The following is a 17,460-nucleotide window of genomic DNA, read 5'->3' as shown; positions in this document are numbered from 1 at the left end:
ACCTTTGGTGACTGAGAAAATAATGATTTGCTAGATGCAAGAGTGACTACATCTAAGGTGTTAAAATCAGGGTACAGAGATGCCACCACTATCAAGACAACTTTCAAGATATAAAGAAATGTGATCTGTAAAGACTGGTAGATATGTGTACATTTGTGTCCAGTAGCCTACCTAGTAAAAAAAAAGCCTACCTAGTCCAGTGGTTAACAACCCTGTCTCGGGACCAAGAGGTTGGGAGTTCGAATCCCAGCTGTTGTCCGTCACCCTACATGCACGCTGCTGGGAAGAGACGCAGTCCTTACATGGAGGAGGCGTTGAGCTGACTGGTCCACTGTTCACTGTACTTTTCGGAAAGAGCTAGGGAAATTTCCCCGTACAATGACCCTGTCTAAACCATACCGTCTGTATCCTTTGTCACGACCTGTGGAAGATGAGCTCTTGAGTGATCACTTTCTGTGATATGAAGAGAAACAGCGAGCATCAGTTGGCTTCGTTCACTCGATGAAATGGTAGTTGTTCCACTTACGTTGCTACCCTTTAGACCACACTGACTGACTTGATTATGTGGGGGAGATTCCCTGGACCCAATATTGATGTGAGCACACGCCAAAATCGAGAGAGCAAAAAATTTCTGATTACTAAAATCTGAGTGATGAGGAAGGTCGTAGGAATAATTGAACACGCATAACAGTTTTTCGCATACAATAAATCCTCTATCACTGTTCTTCATCAGTAGGAAGGTTATAGGCATGACGGCATGTCCGTCTTATATAATCTGGTCTGGTGTCCCGATGTTGATCATAAAGTGGATCGATGAACAGATACTAAAGTAAAAGGCCAAATGGTAAAAGGTCTCCAAGCAGATGTTAGATCATAATGTTTTCTGGGTGACGGCCGGGCTTCTCTGACAGCCCCTTGCCTATATAAGCAGATGAACGATTGAGTGAAAGGCCAAAGTTGTCAAGGGAAAACGCATGATGTCCGCGTATATCCTTAACGTGCTTATTACGTACAAAAAGTGATGTATACACGATTGTAGGTGGCGCTTCGACGGGCGGACAAGGTGTTATATGGGCTCCTCGCGCGAAGGCTGAAAACGATCCTTTTAATGCTAACTCGCGCCTTAAAGGTCATTGCAGAAGCATGTCAATATGTCCGGACTTATTTGGGTACGTTTTCTGTCTTTGAGCCTAATTTGGTGTCATTCTTTGCAATTTACTAGTCGGGACTACATACCCTATCAGAGCCTAATCTGCAGTACCGCTCCCGGCCGCGACCTGAAAAGTGTCTAAGACGACCGTCAAATTGCCAAATTTCCGTCTTTTCGCGAATTGGGAAATGGTGGAAGGCTCGCGAAGGGTTTTGAATCTTTAAGCCTAACTTGACTTCGTTTTTGAAAATGTCCCCATGTTATAATTCAAAACCACAATATTTAAGACATTTCACAAACAAAATCACGAGATACAAGATCACAAATGACACGTTTCCTTTACAAACTACCGATAGAATTGGTCGAGTGGACACGTCATGTAAACTGTCACTTTTTGAAAGGCTATACCACGTCCGAAATCATTTATGAAACACGAAGACGTTGAAGAAATGCATTGGTATTTCGGTCTATTTGTTGATCAGTGGATCCAATATTTGTTTCAAAATCCTGGGCGTGTAGATAACTTGTGGATGCAATATACTCTTGAGCGCCAGGGAAGCCGATAGATGGATTCTTGGCTATAAGGGCAAGATTTAGTCTAGAAGTCAGTTTGTTACACCGTATGAAAGTATTTCAAGAACACCTTTGTGATCATTTGTTGCGCACGTTCACTTCCCTTTTATGGGTGTCTGAAGGATGACATCCATTAAGTCATGTCATAGTTATACTGTAGCACTCTGTGCTATAGAATTTGCAAGGGTAAAACTTGAAAATGCGTTTAGAGCTTTTGCCAAAACACTGGAGCACAGAATAAAGGTAACGCAAACAGTTATGACATGATAGGACAACATCTATATATTCTTTTCACATTTCCAACATGTGTTGACAATATACGTAACTATTATTGACTAATTTTGAAACAAAATGACGGATAATGATAATGTTATGCCATCTGATTCTGGTGAAAGAAGAGCACAACGTTTATCATCATCATAATTAATTCATGGGAATTTGGACTTCCACTTATAGATCCTATCTTTTATCAAATAACGAAAGATGTATTTCATGTAAGGCACATTAATGTATGTTATGATGTTTTGGTGTAATTTTGTGCAATTAATTGGCAGTTGCTATTGGAATGTCGACATTCCGATTCATGCTTTGTAATATATACCACAAACAAAACTTTCTAACCTCTACTACATATCAAAGCCATGAAGCTATTTCATTGCGTTGTTTTCATCTACAATTTCTAGTGCTATGTGTCTTTGACATATCACTAGCATGATTGACTGACTCGTTGTAGCGCAAATTGCTTGGAGATAGCTTCCTATAGCTAATCTTTGAACTTTATGTCAAAGTCTTACTCCTGCCGATAGGAAATAATGGAGAATGACAACAGCAGTAGCAACAACATTCATTTATTGTACAAAAACAATAAAAACAGAGGTGATCTTCATTTAGAAAGGAAAGACTGTATACATTAATTTTCATTTCACGGTGACCATTCTACTTCCTTTCCTCTAGGTATTCCAAGTCATTCACATTGACTGATAATGTTTGTTGTTCAGTGGAAAACTGTAAGTCGAAGTCACAACCGGTTGCTTACAAATGATTCTATTCGGACATGTAGGTTGCTTCTTTAACTTGTGGTCCTGCCACCATATATGATACAAATTATCTCAAGCAAATGGATAGAATTGTATGACGATTTACTTGTTTCGGACAACATCCAATGTCTTTTATATGATTACCAGTGAATGAAATTGAAACGTTTATCCAGTTGCTTGAACTATTTTGTATTATCAACTTGGATGTCTAACCTTCAGCTTCATCCTCGTATCGAAAGCGAGTTGAATAAATCATGTTGATGAGCAAGCCGCAACACAAGTTCGATACCAATTGGTCTGAAACCAGAAGAGCATTTCATTTGAAAGAACACTCTACTTATAAAGTATACCGTCATAACAGACGTTTATGTCAAAGCTCACGAATTTCAAAGGCTCTGTAAATATTGAGATGGGAGTAAACTGCTACAAAAGACTCATTAAATTATGATAGCCCTTCAGAACGTGACTATTATTGTACAGACATCTACGAATTATGATTTTGCTTGTCAAATGTCATAGACATCACCATTCTTGACTTCAAATAGTGGCATTTATAAGAAACAAAGTCAACAAAGACTTCAAATTTCGAACCCCTTTGCGAGCCTTTCACGATTTCCCCATTCCCGAAAAGACCGAAATTTGGCAATTTGACGGTTTCCTTTGTCACTTTTCACGATACGGCCGGGAGCGGTACTGCAGATTAGGCTCCAATAGAGTATATATATACTCCCGTGTAATAAAAACGCGAAACTATTCAAGGCAGTGTGCTAAAAGCCGATGAACACTCGACCAAACAGGTCTGGAAGTATTTACTTCCATTTAGATGACCTGAACTGTTCAAAGCACTCGCTGGCATAGAAAGGGTCTATTCTAAGTGCGTGGGTGGAGTTCATGTCATATCCGCCGAAGCGCCGCCTATATTCATGTCCACATCAAGTCTAGTCCGTAATGAGAAACTTTAGGATATGTGTGGACACCATTCGCTTCCCTCAAGAACTTTGGCCTTTTACTCAACAATTACTCCACTCATATGGGGTAAGGGACTGTCTGAGAAGCCCGGCCGTCACTCGGAAAATATTACGATCTTTCATCCCTACATCTGCTTGGAGATCTTAGCCTTTTTTCTATAACAACTTTGGTTTTACCTTGACTGTTCATCCGCTATTTATATGATAAATATCTGAACACTAGACCCTAAAATGATATGAGAAGGACATACTGTGCATGTTAACTATAGATAGGTTCTATCCTACTGAAACTTGTATATGGTTCTTGTCCTATGTTGCCTGAAATTACCTGTTTATATAAAGAAATACGTCAAACATGATTTGATAAAAAATAAAAAAACAAAAGACGTCGAAACATGTTTAATCTACCATTCTAGACTGCTGCAAACCTGAGCGGCCTTTTCAGCAAGCCAGTCTGTACAACTTACGTATAGTTTGAAGGCTATTGTCTGTGATATCATTGTGTGGTCTGATGTCCAGTTCTGACATTTCATTCATAACAACGGGTGAATTTGAGTGTTAGTAAACTGGCCAAGTTGCTTTAGGGTAAGTGCATGCAGTTCACATATTCCCTTAACCCACTAATTTTGGACTAAACTTGAAATATGTATGAATATAGGAGGCGCTTCAATAGGCGTGATATGAGCTCCATCCCCCGTATCTAAAAATCGGTCTTGTATGGAGACGCGTGATTTCAAAAGTCTTACATGTCATCCTACATCTATTTGAAGACTTTCAGATCTGTTTGGTCGAGTTTTTAAATGGTCTAAAGCGTAATGCCTTAGATATTTTCGTATCTTATAAGACGGGAGTATGTACCCTATCAGAGCCTAATCTGCAGTACCGTTACAGGCCGTATCCGGAAAAGTGACAAAGGAGACCGTCAAATTACCAAATTTCGACCTTTTCGGGAATGGAGAAATCACGGAAGACTCGCAAAGGGGTTTGAAGTTTTTAGGCTTGTTTGACCTTGAACTTCAAACTGCGACCATGTAAAAGCAAGAAATACACGAGAAATTTTGCACAAAAAGCAATGGGATATTGGGTAATAGATGATTTCTTTCACGGTATCTTACCAATGGTAATCTCCTGTAAATTGTCACTTTCTGAAAGGCTATTCATCATTATTTCAATCGTAAATACTACATGTTAACGTTCATATACATATAAGCCCACTTTCAAACTCCTCATCTAGCCTGTTAGGGTGCTTAATTGCCGTTTACAAAGAGTTCAAGCCATTTCGATCAAGCAACTCGCTGCGGTTCAAGGACGCCACTGTTACATAGCGGAATAAAGTAGAACTGCAACTAGATCCGTCAAGGCAGCAGAACACAGTTTTTCGCCTATGGTGATTTCTATAGTTAAGGACCACAAAATGACACAGACGAGAATAAAACTATAGTAGGGTACCTTAGAGGAACACGACAAATCAATATGCCGAATTTGAGGTTAAATTCGAAAAAATAACAATAAACGAACAAAATATAGTTCTTTTACATCCTGACGCCCTCTGCTAGCTCACCCCAGTAGTCAGCTAGCTGTAAAGGTCCGCCCATTTGTACGCCGACTGGCCAAACTTCATAATCTTATTCGTACGATCTAAAAACCGTCTTATTAAACTACTGTGCATTAAATTCAATACTTCGCTGATTTTCACGTTTAAGTTTTTACAAACGGTTCAAAGATTTCGGTCGTACTACTTTTTATACCGCTCAGTGGCGGATACATACTGTGTTGTGCGGCTCAAGGGTAATGAAGATGCTGATTGGCTCTCTTCATACACATACGGGTAATATCATCGATGCTGCCGCACATCAGACATTGTTGTACGGTATGCTGATTGGTTCATGCAGAATTTATTGACCAATCAATGTGCAGTAAATTACGCTCTAGTCAATCTGTGACATTTATTTCATACATAATAAAATTTATATAAATGAAAGCCCGTCTGAAACTCATCCTCTAGCCGGTTGGGGTACTTGATTACCTTTTACAAGGTTGATAAACCAAAAAGTTCAAGCCATTTCATTCGGAACTGTGACCGACTCACCCCAGCTGTAAAAGTCCGCCCATTTTTACGCCGACTGGCCAAACTTCGTAATCTTATTCGTACGATCTAAAAGCCGACTTATTATACTACTGTGCATTAAATTAATTGCTTTGCTGTTTTTCACAATTACGTTTTTACAAACGGTTCAAAGATTTCGGTCGTACTACTTTTTATACCGCTCAGTGGCGGATACGTACTGTGTTGTGCGGCTCAAGGGTAATGTGAATACTGATTGGTTCTCTTCATACACATACGGGTAATATCATCGATGCTGCCGCACATCAGACATTGTTGTACGGTATGCTGATTGGTTAATGCAGAATTTATTGACCAATCAATGTGCAGTAAATTACGCTCTAGTCAATCTGTGACATTTATTTCATACATAATAAAATTTATTTAAATGAAAGCCCGCCTGCAAACTCATCCTCTAGCCGGTTGGGGTATTTGATTACCTTTTACAAGGTTGATAAACCAAAAAGTTCAAGCGGATAATATTATCGATACTGCCGTACATCAGGCACTGTTGTATGCGCTGATTGGTCAATGTAGAATTTATTGACCAATCAATGTGCAGCTATAATGAAGCTATAGCCAACCTGTGACATTTATTTCATTGACTGCTAGGGGTCGCTCTTAAATATATAATGTAAAATCGTATTGCCAACATTACTTATGCGCTTTTCTTTCGTAATCCGCATAGTGGCGCCCTTGACACGCAGAGAGAAAGGGTGACGATTGCCCCGGTTGCAGCCAATGTGAACGGAGAGAAGTAGGGAAACTATGCAATAAAGGTAAATTTGATGGCATAGAACATCTTTTATGGCTTCTTGTCTTTGCTACATACCCAGGGAAATGTTGCCTGGCGTTTTGCAACTCTTGGAAACCGCCTCGACTGGCAATGAACGTAGTGTTGATCCCAGTCGTGAGTATGTTGAACCCTCAATAATACCTTTTGCTATTGCCATTCTCCATTATTTGTGTGATACACACACCCCCCCACCTCCCTCCCCTAAAAGCTAACACGGCAAAATGAGGCAACGATCACAACCTAGGATTACCAAGGATATAAACTCTGAGGTGAAATTCTACCTGCTCTGTTTGGACTTAATCCAGCCACACACCCCTTCCCATACTTTATAACGTTACATGTTACCGGTATTTGGAACGAATAGGGTTGGGTCAATTGATTGAATAATCTAACCTGAATTTATGAATGTAATTCAAAGAAGGAGATCAGCCAACAGCAAGTCATTCTTCCCGTGATGATCTTTATTTCTACATCAAACACTTCACACAGTCAAGATCAATATAACATCATCACTTCATGAATGGATAAGTCTCCATCTACCATGTACAGACTGATACAGACCTTCTTATAGCCAGGCCTTACTTTGAACATACTGGTAAGAACAACATTGGCAAATTCACCATATCAAAGTTTTAGTACCGACTAGCACCCAAGCACTTTCAGAAAGAATTTCTCACCTCCATGAATCATAAATAATCAAGTATATCAAAATTATGCACAATTGAACTGAATCATAACAATTATACATTCATTAGCTCTAAGGAGTTTCATAAAGAGTCCAGATGTGTATTGAATGTTACACAACTGGTAAAATAAGCACCGTTTTGCATCCTGTTAAGCCCTGATATTCACAGTACCATCAAAGTGTGGTGGCTTGTAATATCCCAAATTACCTACTAGACATACATGTATATACACAATTAGAACACTTTAACACTACCACAGGTAAACCAATACCAAGCAGCCATATTCAAAATCAAATAGAGTAACATCATTGGTCTTGCTACATGTAATTGCTGACCAATCACAGACAAGGCTGTATGGTCATATCGGCAACCAAATATAAATGCAGATATTTATCACTTTGGGGTCACAAACAAGAACAAGTCAGCCACAGTTCACTTTGACATACCCAGCATATTGCTAATTATCAATCTCCAAGTAAAGTATAGCTACAGCTTGTTTTTGCACATCTTTGCTCACTGGATCATTTGATGTTACAAGTTCAGCCCATACATCTGCTTGGAGATCAGGTCACAATGGCACATTTCAGTCTAGTAAATGAACACTGTCTACTATATCTTGTTGGTACAAACACAAGGTACAAAATGTAACAGCTGCCAGAAGGTCTACACCGTTCACAATACCTCCATTGTGGTCTTCATTCACAGGGACTTGTCACCTTAGATTTGGAAGGACCCTGGGAATTCGAAACATCAGATTAACCTTTAAGTTTAAGTCAAGAGTTACATATTTGTTGCTTGTCTCCATGCTATGGTACATTCATTTCTGTTATAACTTTACAATAGAGAGATGTCTGGCTTTAAGGTTAGGAAGATTTTCCGAATTCCCAGTGTTTTTCTCCAAGTTTAATCCATGTAATCACCAGCACCAGCATTCATGTAATATACACATAACAGGAACACCACTATAAAAATTGTGAACAACTTTTTAAACACGATTGAGTACTAGATGATAATCCAACCGTTACACAAATGTGAAATAAGTGCAGGTCTTAGAGCCCTATGTATTTTCAATGAAAAATCCTTTACATCACATTATACATGCAGATACATGCTACTCTTTCTCCATATGGACATTATGTGCCTTTCTTTACCTGGTACTGGTACAATGTGTACATCAATACAATTCAGTCTATCTTGACCCAAATGGTAAAAAAGCTCATTAAATTACACAGATAGATATTAGACTGCAAAAAGGTATACAAAAGCAAGTTGTATCCATCAATTTTCTAGTTCATCACTTGTGAAAATACAAAAGTTCTGCTAACTCTACATTACAACATTTCCTTGTGTCACTTCTTGTGAACTTTTGTAGCAAAGCAATTTGCACAAAGGTAGTTCATGGGCTCAATATAATATGGTAACTTTGCACAAAATGAAGGAAACATTAGAACAGTTTGTTTAACACTGATGCGTGAGCGCACTACATTGTTTTACAGAACATTACATACAGTAGAATATCACAAGCCCTCCTAGCTGAAGAGTTGAAAGCAGATCTGTGTTTATATTTATAGCACCAGAACAGCACAAATCAACTGATACAAAAAATTCTGGTGAAAAAAGTAAACAAATTGAAAATTCTGATAGCAACACAAACTTGGAATGTCGATGTTATTAAAATTTTTGTAAACTGTTACAACTGTTTGTTTGTTTTCGTTTTTTTTCTATAAAATTTACAAACGTTTTACAAAATGGCAGTTTTTTCAGTCACAGTCACATTACACAACAAGTGTATATAAGATATAGCTGTAACATGATTCATGATTGTTTCAGTCCAGATTATTATAAGTGTTGCAGTTCTTGAACTCATGTCTAAGACAAAGTCTGTATATGTCCTAGACACCTTGGATAGTCCTTAAAGTCTTCTGGCCTGGCAAGACCAGCATAATAGATTATTTTAATTAACTGAAGAAACCTTTTGCAAGATTTGATGTCCCTTATGTTGAGTTCACTACAGTTATGTTGAATGTGTAAAACAGTGTACCCTTGTCATACCAAAACACCATCTGCATCACAGTCTTTCTCACCAACTAATCACAGTCACATCATGCGCCATAAGCACAGTCACATCATGCGCCTAGTAATGCAATTTCCCCATAAAGTCATCCTTCTTTACTTAATTTCTTTCTGTATGTTTAAGAAAATTACTACAAATACCACCAATTGTAGTATCAAAAAAAAGAAACATACTATAGATGGAAGACCCTTTTTGAACACTTGTAAAACAAAAAAAAGAGACACAAACAACTTTTAACCAACTGAAATGTGATGCTTAACATGGGGATGGGCTTACATTTCTTTACAATAATAATTTTACATCCAGTTTGCCTTCTTAGACCCCATCAGCAGATTTCCGACTCATTTTGTACAAAACATCTACACTGTACATCACTGGTCTCTTTGGAATTATAATATACCACACTACTACTAGCTACAAATGTAGCACATGTTACAAAGTACATGAACTGTGACTACTCTATCATACACAACATGAACATGATAGTCTTGAAATGTTTTGGTCACTCCAGATCAAACATAAAGTTCATTTCACCGATGCTGTATCCAGCGCAAGATCAGACAAAGTTCTCACAGCTGTTGGTAAAATGGCCAGAAAAATCAGTTGCTAAATTTGGAATTACTGACTACTAGTCTTGACTTCAAAACTTACAGTATTGAAGTTACAGTAGAAAAATCTACAGAGTCTTACAACACTTCACAGTCTATTACTGAAGTCATGTTGAATATGTGTGCAACCTTAATTATTTATAGTTCATAAAATGGTCAGTATTTGACAACTCTTTTAATAATTTTATACAATAGCCTACAGTTTGAAAATTCATGTGAATCACAGTGTCTATAAGTGTGATATTGATGCAAGTATCTTCTCAGTATGTAAAACCATTTCTGTGTTAGACTTCCTATTTCATTCTGTCATAGAAACCTGCATTTTCCAGCATGTCTTTGCTGTTGTGAGGCTTGCTGTCATTGGTTGGCCTTCTGTTAGGCTGGCCTGGATTGGCTGATTGCCAGGCTTGTTGTGATTGGTTGGTTGGATATCAAGCTTGCTGTGATTGGCTGTCTGCATGGCTGGTGTTGCATAGTTGTTCCAACTCGATGAGGTAGTCAGCCAACACATCCTAGCTGCCACCTAAACACAAAGCACCAGATTATTCTCAACTTTTAAGTAAGTAAGTTTTAGTAGGCTGTGTGCCTAAATATATGTTAGGTACAGGTACCGAGGAATGATGATTGCAGATACATTGATGAAGGTTAGACAGCCAGGTGATAAGATACAAAAACTAACAGTTACTCATTGACAAGCACCTGGGCAAAATTTGGAAATGGTCAGACGTTTCAGACAGCATCTGCTGTCTTTCATAAGTGACTAGATGTGAAATTTCCCAAATGTTATCCAATTGCTTGAATGAATAACTGTTACCTTGGGAATGATGACAGATATATGAATACAGAGTTAATAGAACATTAATCTAGACTTCAGGAATCCCATGTAGAGAACCCCTTCCTTCAAGAGGATCCAAAATCAATTTAGACGATGATGATTTTATGATTTTATGCAGCTAATTTCAACGTACCTTTCTTCTGTCATCTCGGCCTGTTGCTGTAGTCAGGGAACCCTGGGAAGGGACCCATGGGTTTGTTCATTCCCATCATGCTATAGGGCTGCAGCAGGGGCGGCTGTGGTCCCACACTGTCAGAACAAAACCAAATCAGGAGAGTCATTTTTCAAAGTTCAAGTGTTCAATGTAAGGAGCCCTAAATTCTCAACTGCCAGGTGCATCCTTGAAACTGCAGGCTACCCTATATGGCATGATTTTTGGACTTCTACTACCATAATACAAATACTGAGATACATACATGTGATTCAGACAGAGCAATATGTGGAGTGTTCTTTGAAAACACTTAAACGTAAAATGTCCTTTTTATATTTTCCCTACAAAAATTGCTTGCTTATGTCTGAAGTGCAGGAACAATTTCTATTTCTACTCTCGAACTATGAGGAAAAAAAGGTAATGCCTGTTTCAACACAATCTGCAACTGACACAGGAGGGAAAAGGAGAAAAGAGATCTGATAACTCTAGAAGCACTTCTGTATTCCTTTGTACAGCTGGTAACTTTACAGCCAGTGCAGAAAGGAAGATGTTCTGCATTAGCAAGCAAACATAGCTTTCTAGTTTCCTGCCATTTCCCTCCTTTAGCCAGTTTGACAGTCCACCAACACCTCACCTGGAAGGGACCGGCACCCACCTGGCTGACATCGGCGAGCTAACGGCACTAGGGCGCAGGGGGGCGCTCTTCAGGGGGGGCATCTGAGGGGGGTGCAGGTTGGGAGGGGGCTGCCCAGGAGGGGGTGGGGGAGGGGGGAGACTGCTGCTGTTTGAAGATGGAGGGGGCGGTGGTAGGTGAGAGGGGGGCATACCGGGGGGAGGAGGGGGAGGGGGGAGCTGCTCGTGGGAGTGGGTGGACATGCTGGGAGGGGGGAGGGTGATGGAGGGAGGGGGGACGGAGTAGAAGCTCTTCCCCAGGGAGGAGTTGTAAAAGGCAGGTGATGCTGATGATGAGGGAGGGGGGAAGGAGGTGTGGAAGTGAGGCTGGAACCCAGGCTTGTTGAGCTCCATGCTGTCGGGCTGGTACGGTCTCATCCCGCCAGCCGCCGCCAGCGCTCCCATGGGCGCGTAGCCGGAAGCACCATATGCTCCCGGATGTGGCAGGTTCGGATACATGGGGCCGCCGGCGGATACGGACATGGGGGGCTGCTTCTGCATGAAGCCTGGGCTGGGGCTGTTGTTGTCTGGGAAGGACTTGTCGCCCTTTTGCCACGGCTTCTTCTGTTTGAACTTCTTGATTTTCCCAAACTTTCCCTCGTGCGCCTGTCCGCGCCGGTCGCGATTCTGCCACGGTCGCTTACCCTGCTGGAACTTCCTCCCTGCAAAATAAACAAACCTTCCATTTTATCTTTTTCAGTTTCAGGCTTTTGACAGGAAGGGTTGATTTTAACAAGTTCAAGTAGGACATTTGAAGGCAAAATAAAAAAATTTCTGAAACCTGGAGCATTTTTTTGCCTGCATTCCTAACTTTCCAATATGATTCCCAAAAAAAAGCTATATCTCCAGTCATGTAGAGGTAGATGAGTAAATTCAATTTTGAAATCTTGGCAACAGACTTAAGACCATGGAGAATCATTACATGGGACTGTCTCAGTTTACACTGAAATTCAGTGAGGGTGATGATGATGATAACATACCAGTATTATTCAAACCTACCTTTGTCCCCAGACGGGTGCCTGAACCCCCGCTGGAATCTGTTTGGCGGGAAGTTCTGTCCACCACCACCACCTCCGCTAGCACCACCCCCACCACCACCACCGTGAACCCCACCACCACGGTACATCCCTGCACCCCCCCACATGTACCCCTCCAGCTTCATACCACGCTCATGTCGCTCTGCTGGGGCAAAAACACAGGACTGTCAACAGGACCATCTCCCAAACTGCTCTCATTCCCCCCCCCCCATTCTTTTTTCATTTACACCTGAGGATCAACCTACTCTACTTTTAATAGCGAAAGCACAGGAGAGTGCATTCTAAATGGGACCATGTGGCTCCAGCTGTCTTACTGAGGGATAACTGTGTTGTGAGACATGTCGGTTGGCTTGAATGATTAGTCCATTCCATATGTCCACCTCATTGAGGAGCCAATCATTTCCAATGTTCCTTAGCTCCTATTGGACTAATTTTTATCTGATAAAAGAAAAATAAGCTCCTGTTGGTGACTCTAGGGAAGGAAAAGATTCACTCGAGTTAGAGGTGAATGGCCACAAAAGCTCTTGGGAGGACGACCAATTCCGAGAGATGTGTAACACAGGCTAGTTGACCTTGACCTGTAAGTTTTCAACTTTGACCTTCACCCTCACCTTCCACCTTAAACGCCAGCTCCCTACCATCCCGCCACCTGTACTGCTGCCCCCCCTGGCTCCACTCCTCAGGGGGGTAGTTGGTGGACGTACCGTCCTCGGGGATGTCCTCCTCCGCCGTGTCTGTTTCCGACTTGAAGTCCACCTCTTCTGTCTTGACCTGCGGGTCAGTGCCCTGTAGGTCATTGCCCCCAGCCTTGCTCTGTGCAGTCTGGTCCTAAAGTTGGGGAAAAATCTTTGTCTTCATCCATGGCCATTTCTTTTGCAAATCCTTATCAAATGAATGTTGTTTTAATCTGAGTGTAAAGCGATACTTGGCACTATAAAATGAAAAAAAGCTATATACATTCGTAATTGATGCAAAAAAGACACTGTTTTGGACTGAAAACTTGTTGACGGCATATCACAATTCGAAATCTTCTGAAATGTAAGTATGACAAAGTTTCACACAGTTGAGCAAACTACTGCTGAAAACATACCATATATCATTATAATTCATCCAGAAACAATATCTCCATTTTTGATGGAGATAAGACAACAGGAGTCAAACAGAGCTGCAGTACCTCTTTCTTCTGCTGGGAGGCATCAGACTCTTTTTTCTTGCTTGCAGCAGCTTCCTCATTGTCAGATAAGTCTGGCGAGGAAACCATTTCTCGGAGGTCAAAGTCCTGGACAGAACAGGGGAAACAGAACAGTGAGATTTTCCGCGGAATACCAAACTTTCTTTGAGCCAACCAATCAAGTTGGACAGATTTTTCACAACCTATGTGTGTCTTGAATGAAACCAGGGCTTTCAATAATTCAGGTTAGTTGCTTAGATTACAAATTTATACCAATGTTATAAAACAGTTCTTTCTTGTTTTTGACATGTTTTGATATCTTTGGGCAAACTAAATGTTTAACCAGGTTGCTCTGCATCATTGGCATGCAACCATCACTTGAGAGGTACATGTACATCGAATCATGATTGAACACCGACCTGGCTATCGTGGTGCTCCTTCTCATGTTCGGAACTCTTCCGACGACTGCGGTCCAACGCGGACGACGCAAACGCCATGATTGCGTCGAACCCGCTCTTTAGCTGGGCCTCCATCTTCTTGCTGTTCGGGGAAATGGTGTGCTTTGATTGGTCATCATTTTCAGCCACAAACATCGCCGATTCCTTGGGCAGCGACGGTGGCTTCTTCCCCGGAGTGAGGGGTCGTTTGGCCTTTTCTACGCTACTGGCACTGTCACACAACATATGAGAACAATCAGAAGACTGATGCTGAGAAATCAAGCCAAGCTCTAAGCCTCAAAATTAAACTTGTAAGCTGTTCATTGTCACATGTCAATGGTTATAGAAAAAAACATGTTTTCCTTTACATCATGCATCTTCCTTTTAGGCACTAGTTTCCTATTGTACAACCAGGGCTTGTTGAATCCACACGCAAAAAAGGTACAAACCTGTTCTTGTTTTCAGGACTGTCCACTGCACTCTTCTCCTGTGCCTGCACTTTTGCCAGGCTGCTGATAACAGATTGTCCAGGCAAGGTCCTGGAGGACACCTCTGCAACTGGGGAATCACGAGCAGACTCGGGGGAGGAGATGGCTGTGATCTCCAGCGGTTGGTTGATGTTGGTCACGATGTTCGCGATTGCTGTAGGCAGGTCCTCGCTTTTACCTTTACTGCTTCCCTCGAGTTCAGCGTTTACCTCGGTTACCTTATTTTTGTGATTGGCTGTTGAGGTAGGAGAGCTAAGTACAGGTGGAGCAGCGGTCACTGCCGCCTTCTTGGCACCGCTGTCCTGCGCAGGGGACCTCTGCCGTTTTCTCTTTCTCCTCACCTTCGTCTCTGGCGTGGGTGTTGCATCTGTTCCGGTCTGCTTGGAGGCCACGACACATGTGGTGTTGACCAGGACACTGGGATTGTTTGGAGCGTTCACGCCACAAAAAATCTGAGGACTAACGTCCCCGACGTTCACACCAGAGGTGCCGTTGAAGAGCGGTCTTTTGGCTTGCTCCAGGCTGGAATACATCATTGGATTCACAAAGCCTTGTCCACCAGTGCCCCCTACCATGTTGACTGAGTAATGCAGGGACCCAAAACCCATGGAGGCGGGGAGGGTGGTTGTGGGGGTGCCATCGGACCTCACAAACTGAGCAGCTGATTGGCTGGTGCTAGGCGACCGTTCTCTGGAGACCAGCTTGTCGATGCTGAAAGGGGATATCCCACCGCGTGGACTGGGGGTGTTCCTCGGATAGCTGCGCGACGAACTCACACTACTGTTACTGTGAGGGCGCTCTCCCCCCATCACCAACTGGCCACCAGGAGAGGCTGTCCCTGACTCAGCACTGGGGAATGTGCTCGAGTTCTTCCTTCCTCTTCCCTTCCCTTTGGGAGACTTACTCTCCTGTCCCTGCTGCCCTACCTCCTTGGGAATGGTACCTTCCTTCTCTGCAGTGTCTAGGCTTGCCAGGGGAATGCTCACCGGCAGTTTGGGGGGGTCCACGCTCTCCAGCGGGATGCTGATTGGCAAGCTGAAGCCGGCCACGGGAGGGCTGACGGGACTGACGGGGGAGATGCGACCCCCCATGTAGGACGCTGCGCCCTCCACAGGCTGTTTGGCCCCGTCCCCCTGGCTCTGCGAGGGTGGGGAGGGCCGGTCACCCTCCTTTGGCTCCCTCTGGAGTGCAGGCCCAAGCAGGTCAATACAGCTGGCCAACCGTGGTTCCTGTGGATTGGACAAAAATGCATGTCATGATTACATTCATATGTAGATCTTGGCTATTATATCCTGCCAAAAGTCTTCAACTGTGACTTGTCTGTCTTATCATTTCCCCCTTTAGAAACCTACTTTCAAAAACTCTACAGCTCAAATTCTCTAAAACTCTGGTTTTCCAATCTTTTAAAGCACTACTACAAAGTCTATGACACTGCCCTTATCGCCAATTTCTTTTTAAAAAAAAACTGTGTACAAGACAAAGTACCGTGTCACTGTGCCCACCTGAGAGAAGTGTTTCCTGAGAGCGAGCTTGGCGGGGGAGTAGCGTCGGTAGTCGGGCAGCGCCAGCGGGCTGCCCTGTCTGGCAGGGTGCGGGGATAGCTGCTTCCCCACCCCTCCCCCACTCCGGTCAGGACTCGGGCTCTCACACCCTCCTAAAGGAAACAAACAGAGTCTCTTATCATCATGGAAGCTCATCTGTGTTGGTACTAATCATAGTACAATGCTAAACTTCCTTCTAACACAAAGGTATACACGGGTCAAATAAAAAAGGCGACAGTGGTCGTTGAAAGTTTGATCCATGTGTACCGCTGAGTTGGAAAAAAAGTTTAGCATTGTACTACACACACCCTTTATTTGAAAGTTCATCTGTGTTGATAGAAATCATTCCAAAGCAAAGTTGAACTGAAGTTTCTGACACAAATATGTCAACGTATCTGTACCAACATACAGGGTAAATGTTCTGCAACAACTGCTGAAAAAGTCATCTGCATAGTGTTCCTGTTTGCCCAAAGAGACAAAACCTTCCCTCACCTGTGCTGGGAGAGGTCAGCTTGGCTGTTGCCATGGCAACTGAAGCACTGGTGGACACATCATTGGCCAGTCTTCTGTGTGAACAGAATTCACATTATTAATCTGATGTAAGGACAAGAGCTGCAGCTCTTAACTTATATCCCCCGGGTTACATAAATTCGCCACTTTGAAACAGTGGGTTTGAGAGATCTCTAGTTGTGCAGCAACCCCCGGGTATGCACAGTTTTGATATACATTAGTGCATTATACTGGGGGAATTTGGATTTCAGATCTGTTTGGATGTCTATTTTGAGGGTGGCGGAAATATGTACCCTGGTGGCATTTCGTTACATAGACATTAACTTCAAAAGTTCACCTCAATCAACATTTGACAAATACACGACAATGTAAGCTTTGGTCCTCACTTCTGCTCCCCCTCTGCAGTCTCAGCGTCCTGATCCTTCCCAGCATGCTCTGCTGGGTCCTTCTCCGACCCGCCCTTCTGCAAGGTCGCGACCTCTGTCTCCAGCTGGGTGGTGAGTTTCTTTAGACGTTTTCTCTCGGCCATGGCCGCCATGATCTCCTGCATCACAGCCTCGCGGGTCACACCGTTTGGGTCCTGAAAATGATAACTTTGACAGTCAGAGACACTCCATTCAAA

The 17,460-nt window shown here is 42.4% G+C and overlaps 1 protein-coding gene across 8 annotated transcripts in view; it reads right to left on the bottom strand.

Annotated features, from left to right (window-relative positions):
• Nucleotides 1-7,068: 7,068 nt before the first annotated feature.
• Nucleotides 7,069-17,460, bottom strand: part of LOC136445144 (histone-lysine N-methyltransferase, H3 lysine-79 specific-like) — a 28,210-nt gene continuing 17,818 nt past the window's right edge. For 4 of the 8 annotated variants that reach the window (XM_066443004.1, XM_066443010.1, XM_066443009.1 and 1 more), the window contains 11 exons: nucleotides 17,225-17,418; nucleotides 16,821-16,894; nucleotides 16,290-16,441; nucleotides 14,749-16,016; nucleotides 14,282-14,531; nucleotides 13,866-13,970; nucleotides 13,303-13,519; nucleotides 12,654-12,836; nucleotides 11,617-12,316; nucleotides 10,965-11,080; nucleotides 7,069-10,519 (listed from right to left, as the gene is read on the bottom strand). In XM_066443004.1, coding sequence (XP_066299101.1) covers nucleotides 10,975-11,080; nucleotides 11,617-12,316; nucleotides 12,654-12,836; nucleotides 13,303-13,519; nucleotides 13,866-13,970; nucleotides 14,282-14,531; nucleotides 14,749-16,016; nucleotides 16,290-16,441; nucleotides 16,821-16,894; nucleotides 17,225-17,418 — 3,249 coding nt within the window. In that variant the 3' untranslated portion in view covers nucleotides 7,069-10,519; nucleotides 10,965-10,974. The remainder of the gene's footprint in view (nucleotides 10,520-10,964; nucleotides 11,081-11,616; nucleotides 12,317-12,653; nucleotides 12,837-13,302; nucleotides 13,520-13,865; nucleotides 13,971-14,281; nucleotides 14,532-14,748; nucleotides 16,017-16,289; nucleotides 16,442-16,820; nucleotides 16,895-17,224; nucleotides 17,419-17,460) is intronic. The other 4 variants (XM_066443008.1, XM_066443005.1, XM_066443011.1 and 1 more) reach the window with 4 other exon arrangements.

Source organism: Branchiostoma lanceolatum, chromosome 11 (assembly GCF_035083965.1).
Source record: "Branchiostoma lanceolatum isolate klBraLanc5 chromosome 11, klBraLanc5.hap2, whole genome shotgun sequence".
Classification (NCBI taxonomy): Eukaryota; Metazoa; Chordata; class Leptocardii; order Amphioxiformes; family Branchiostomatidae; genus Branchiostoma; species Branchiostoma lanceolatum.
The sequence above is the reverse complement of the archived record's forward strand: the minus strand, read 5'-3'. Positions and strand labels throughout refer to the sequence as shown.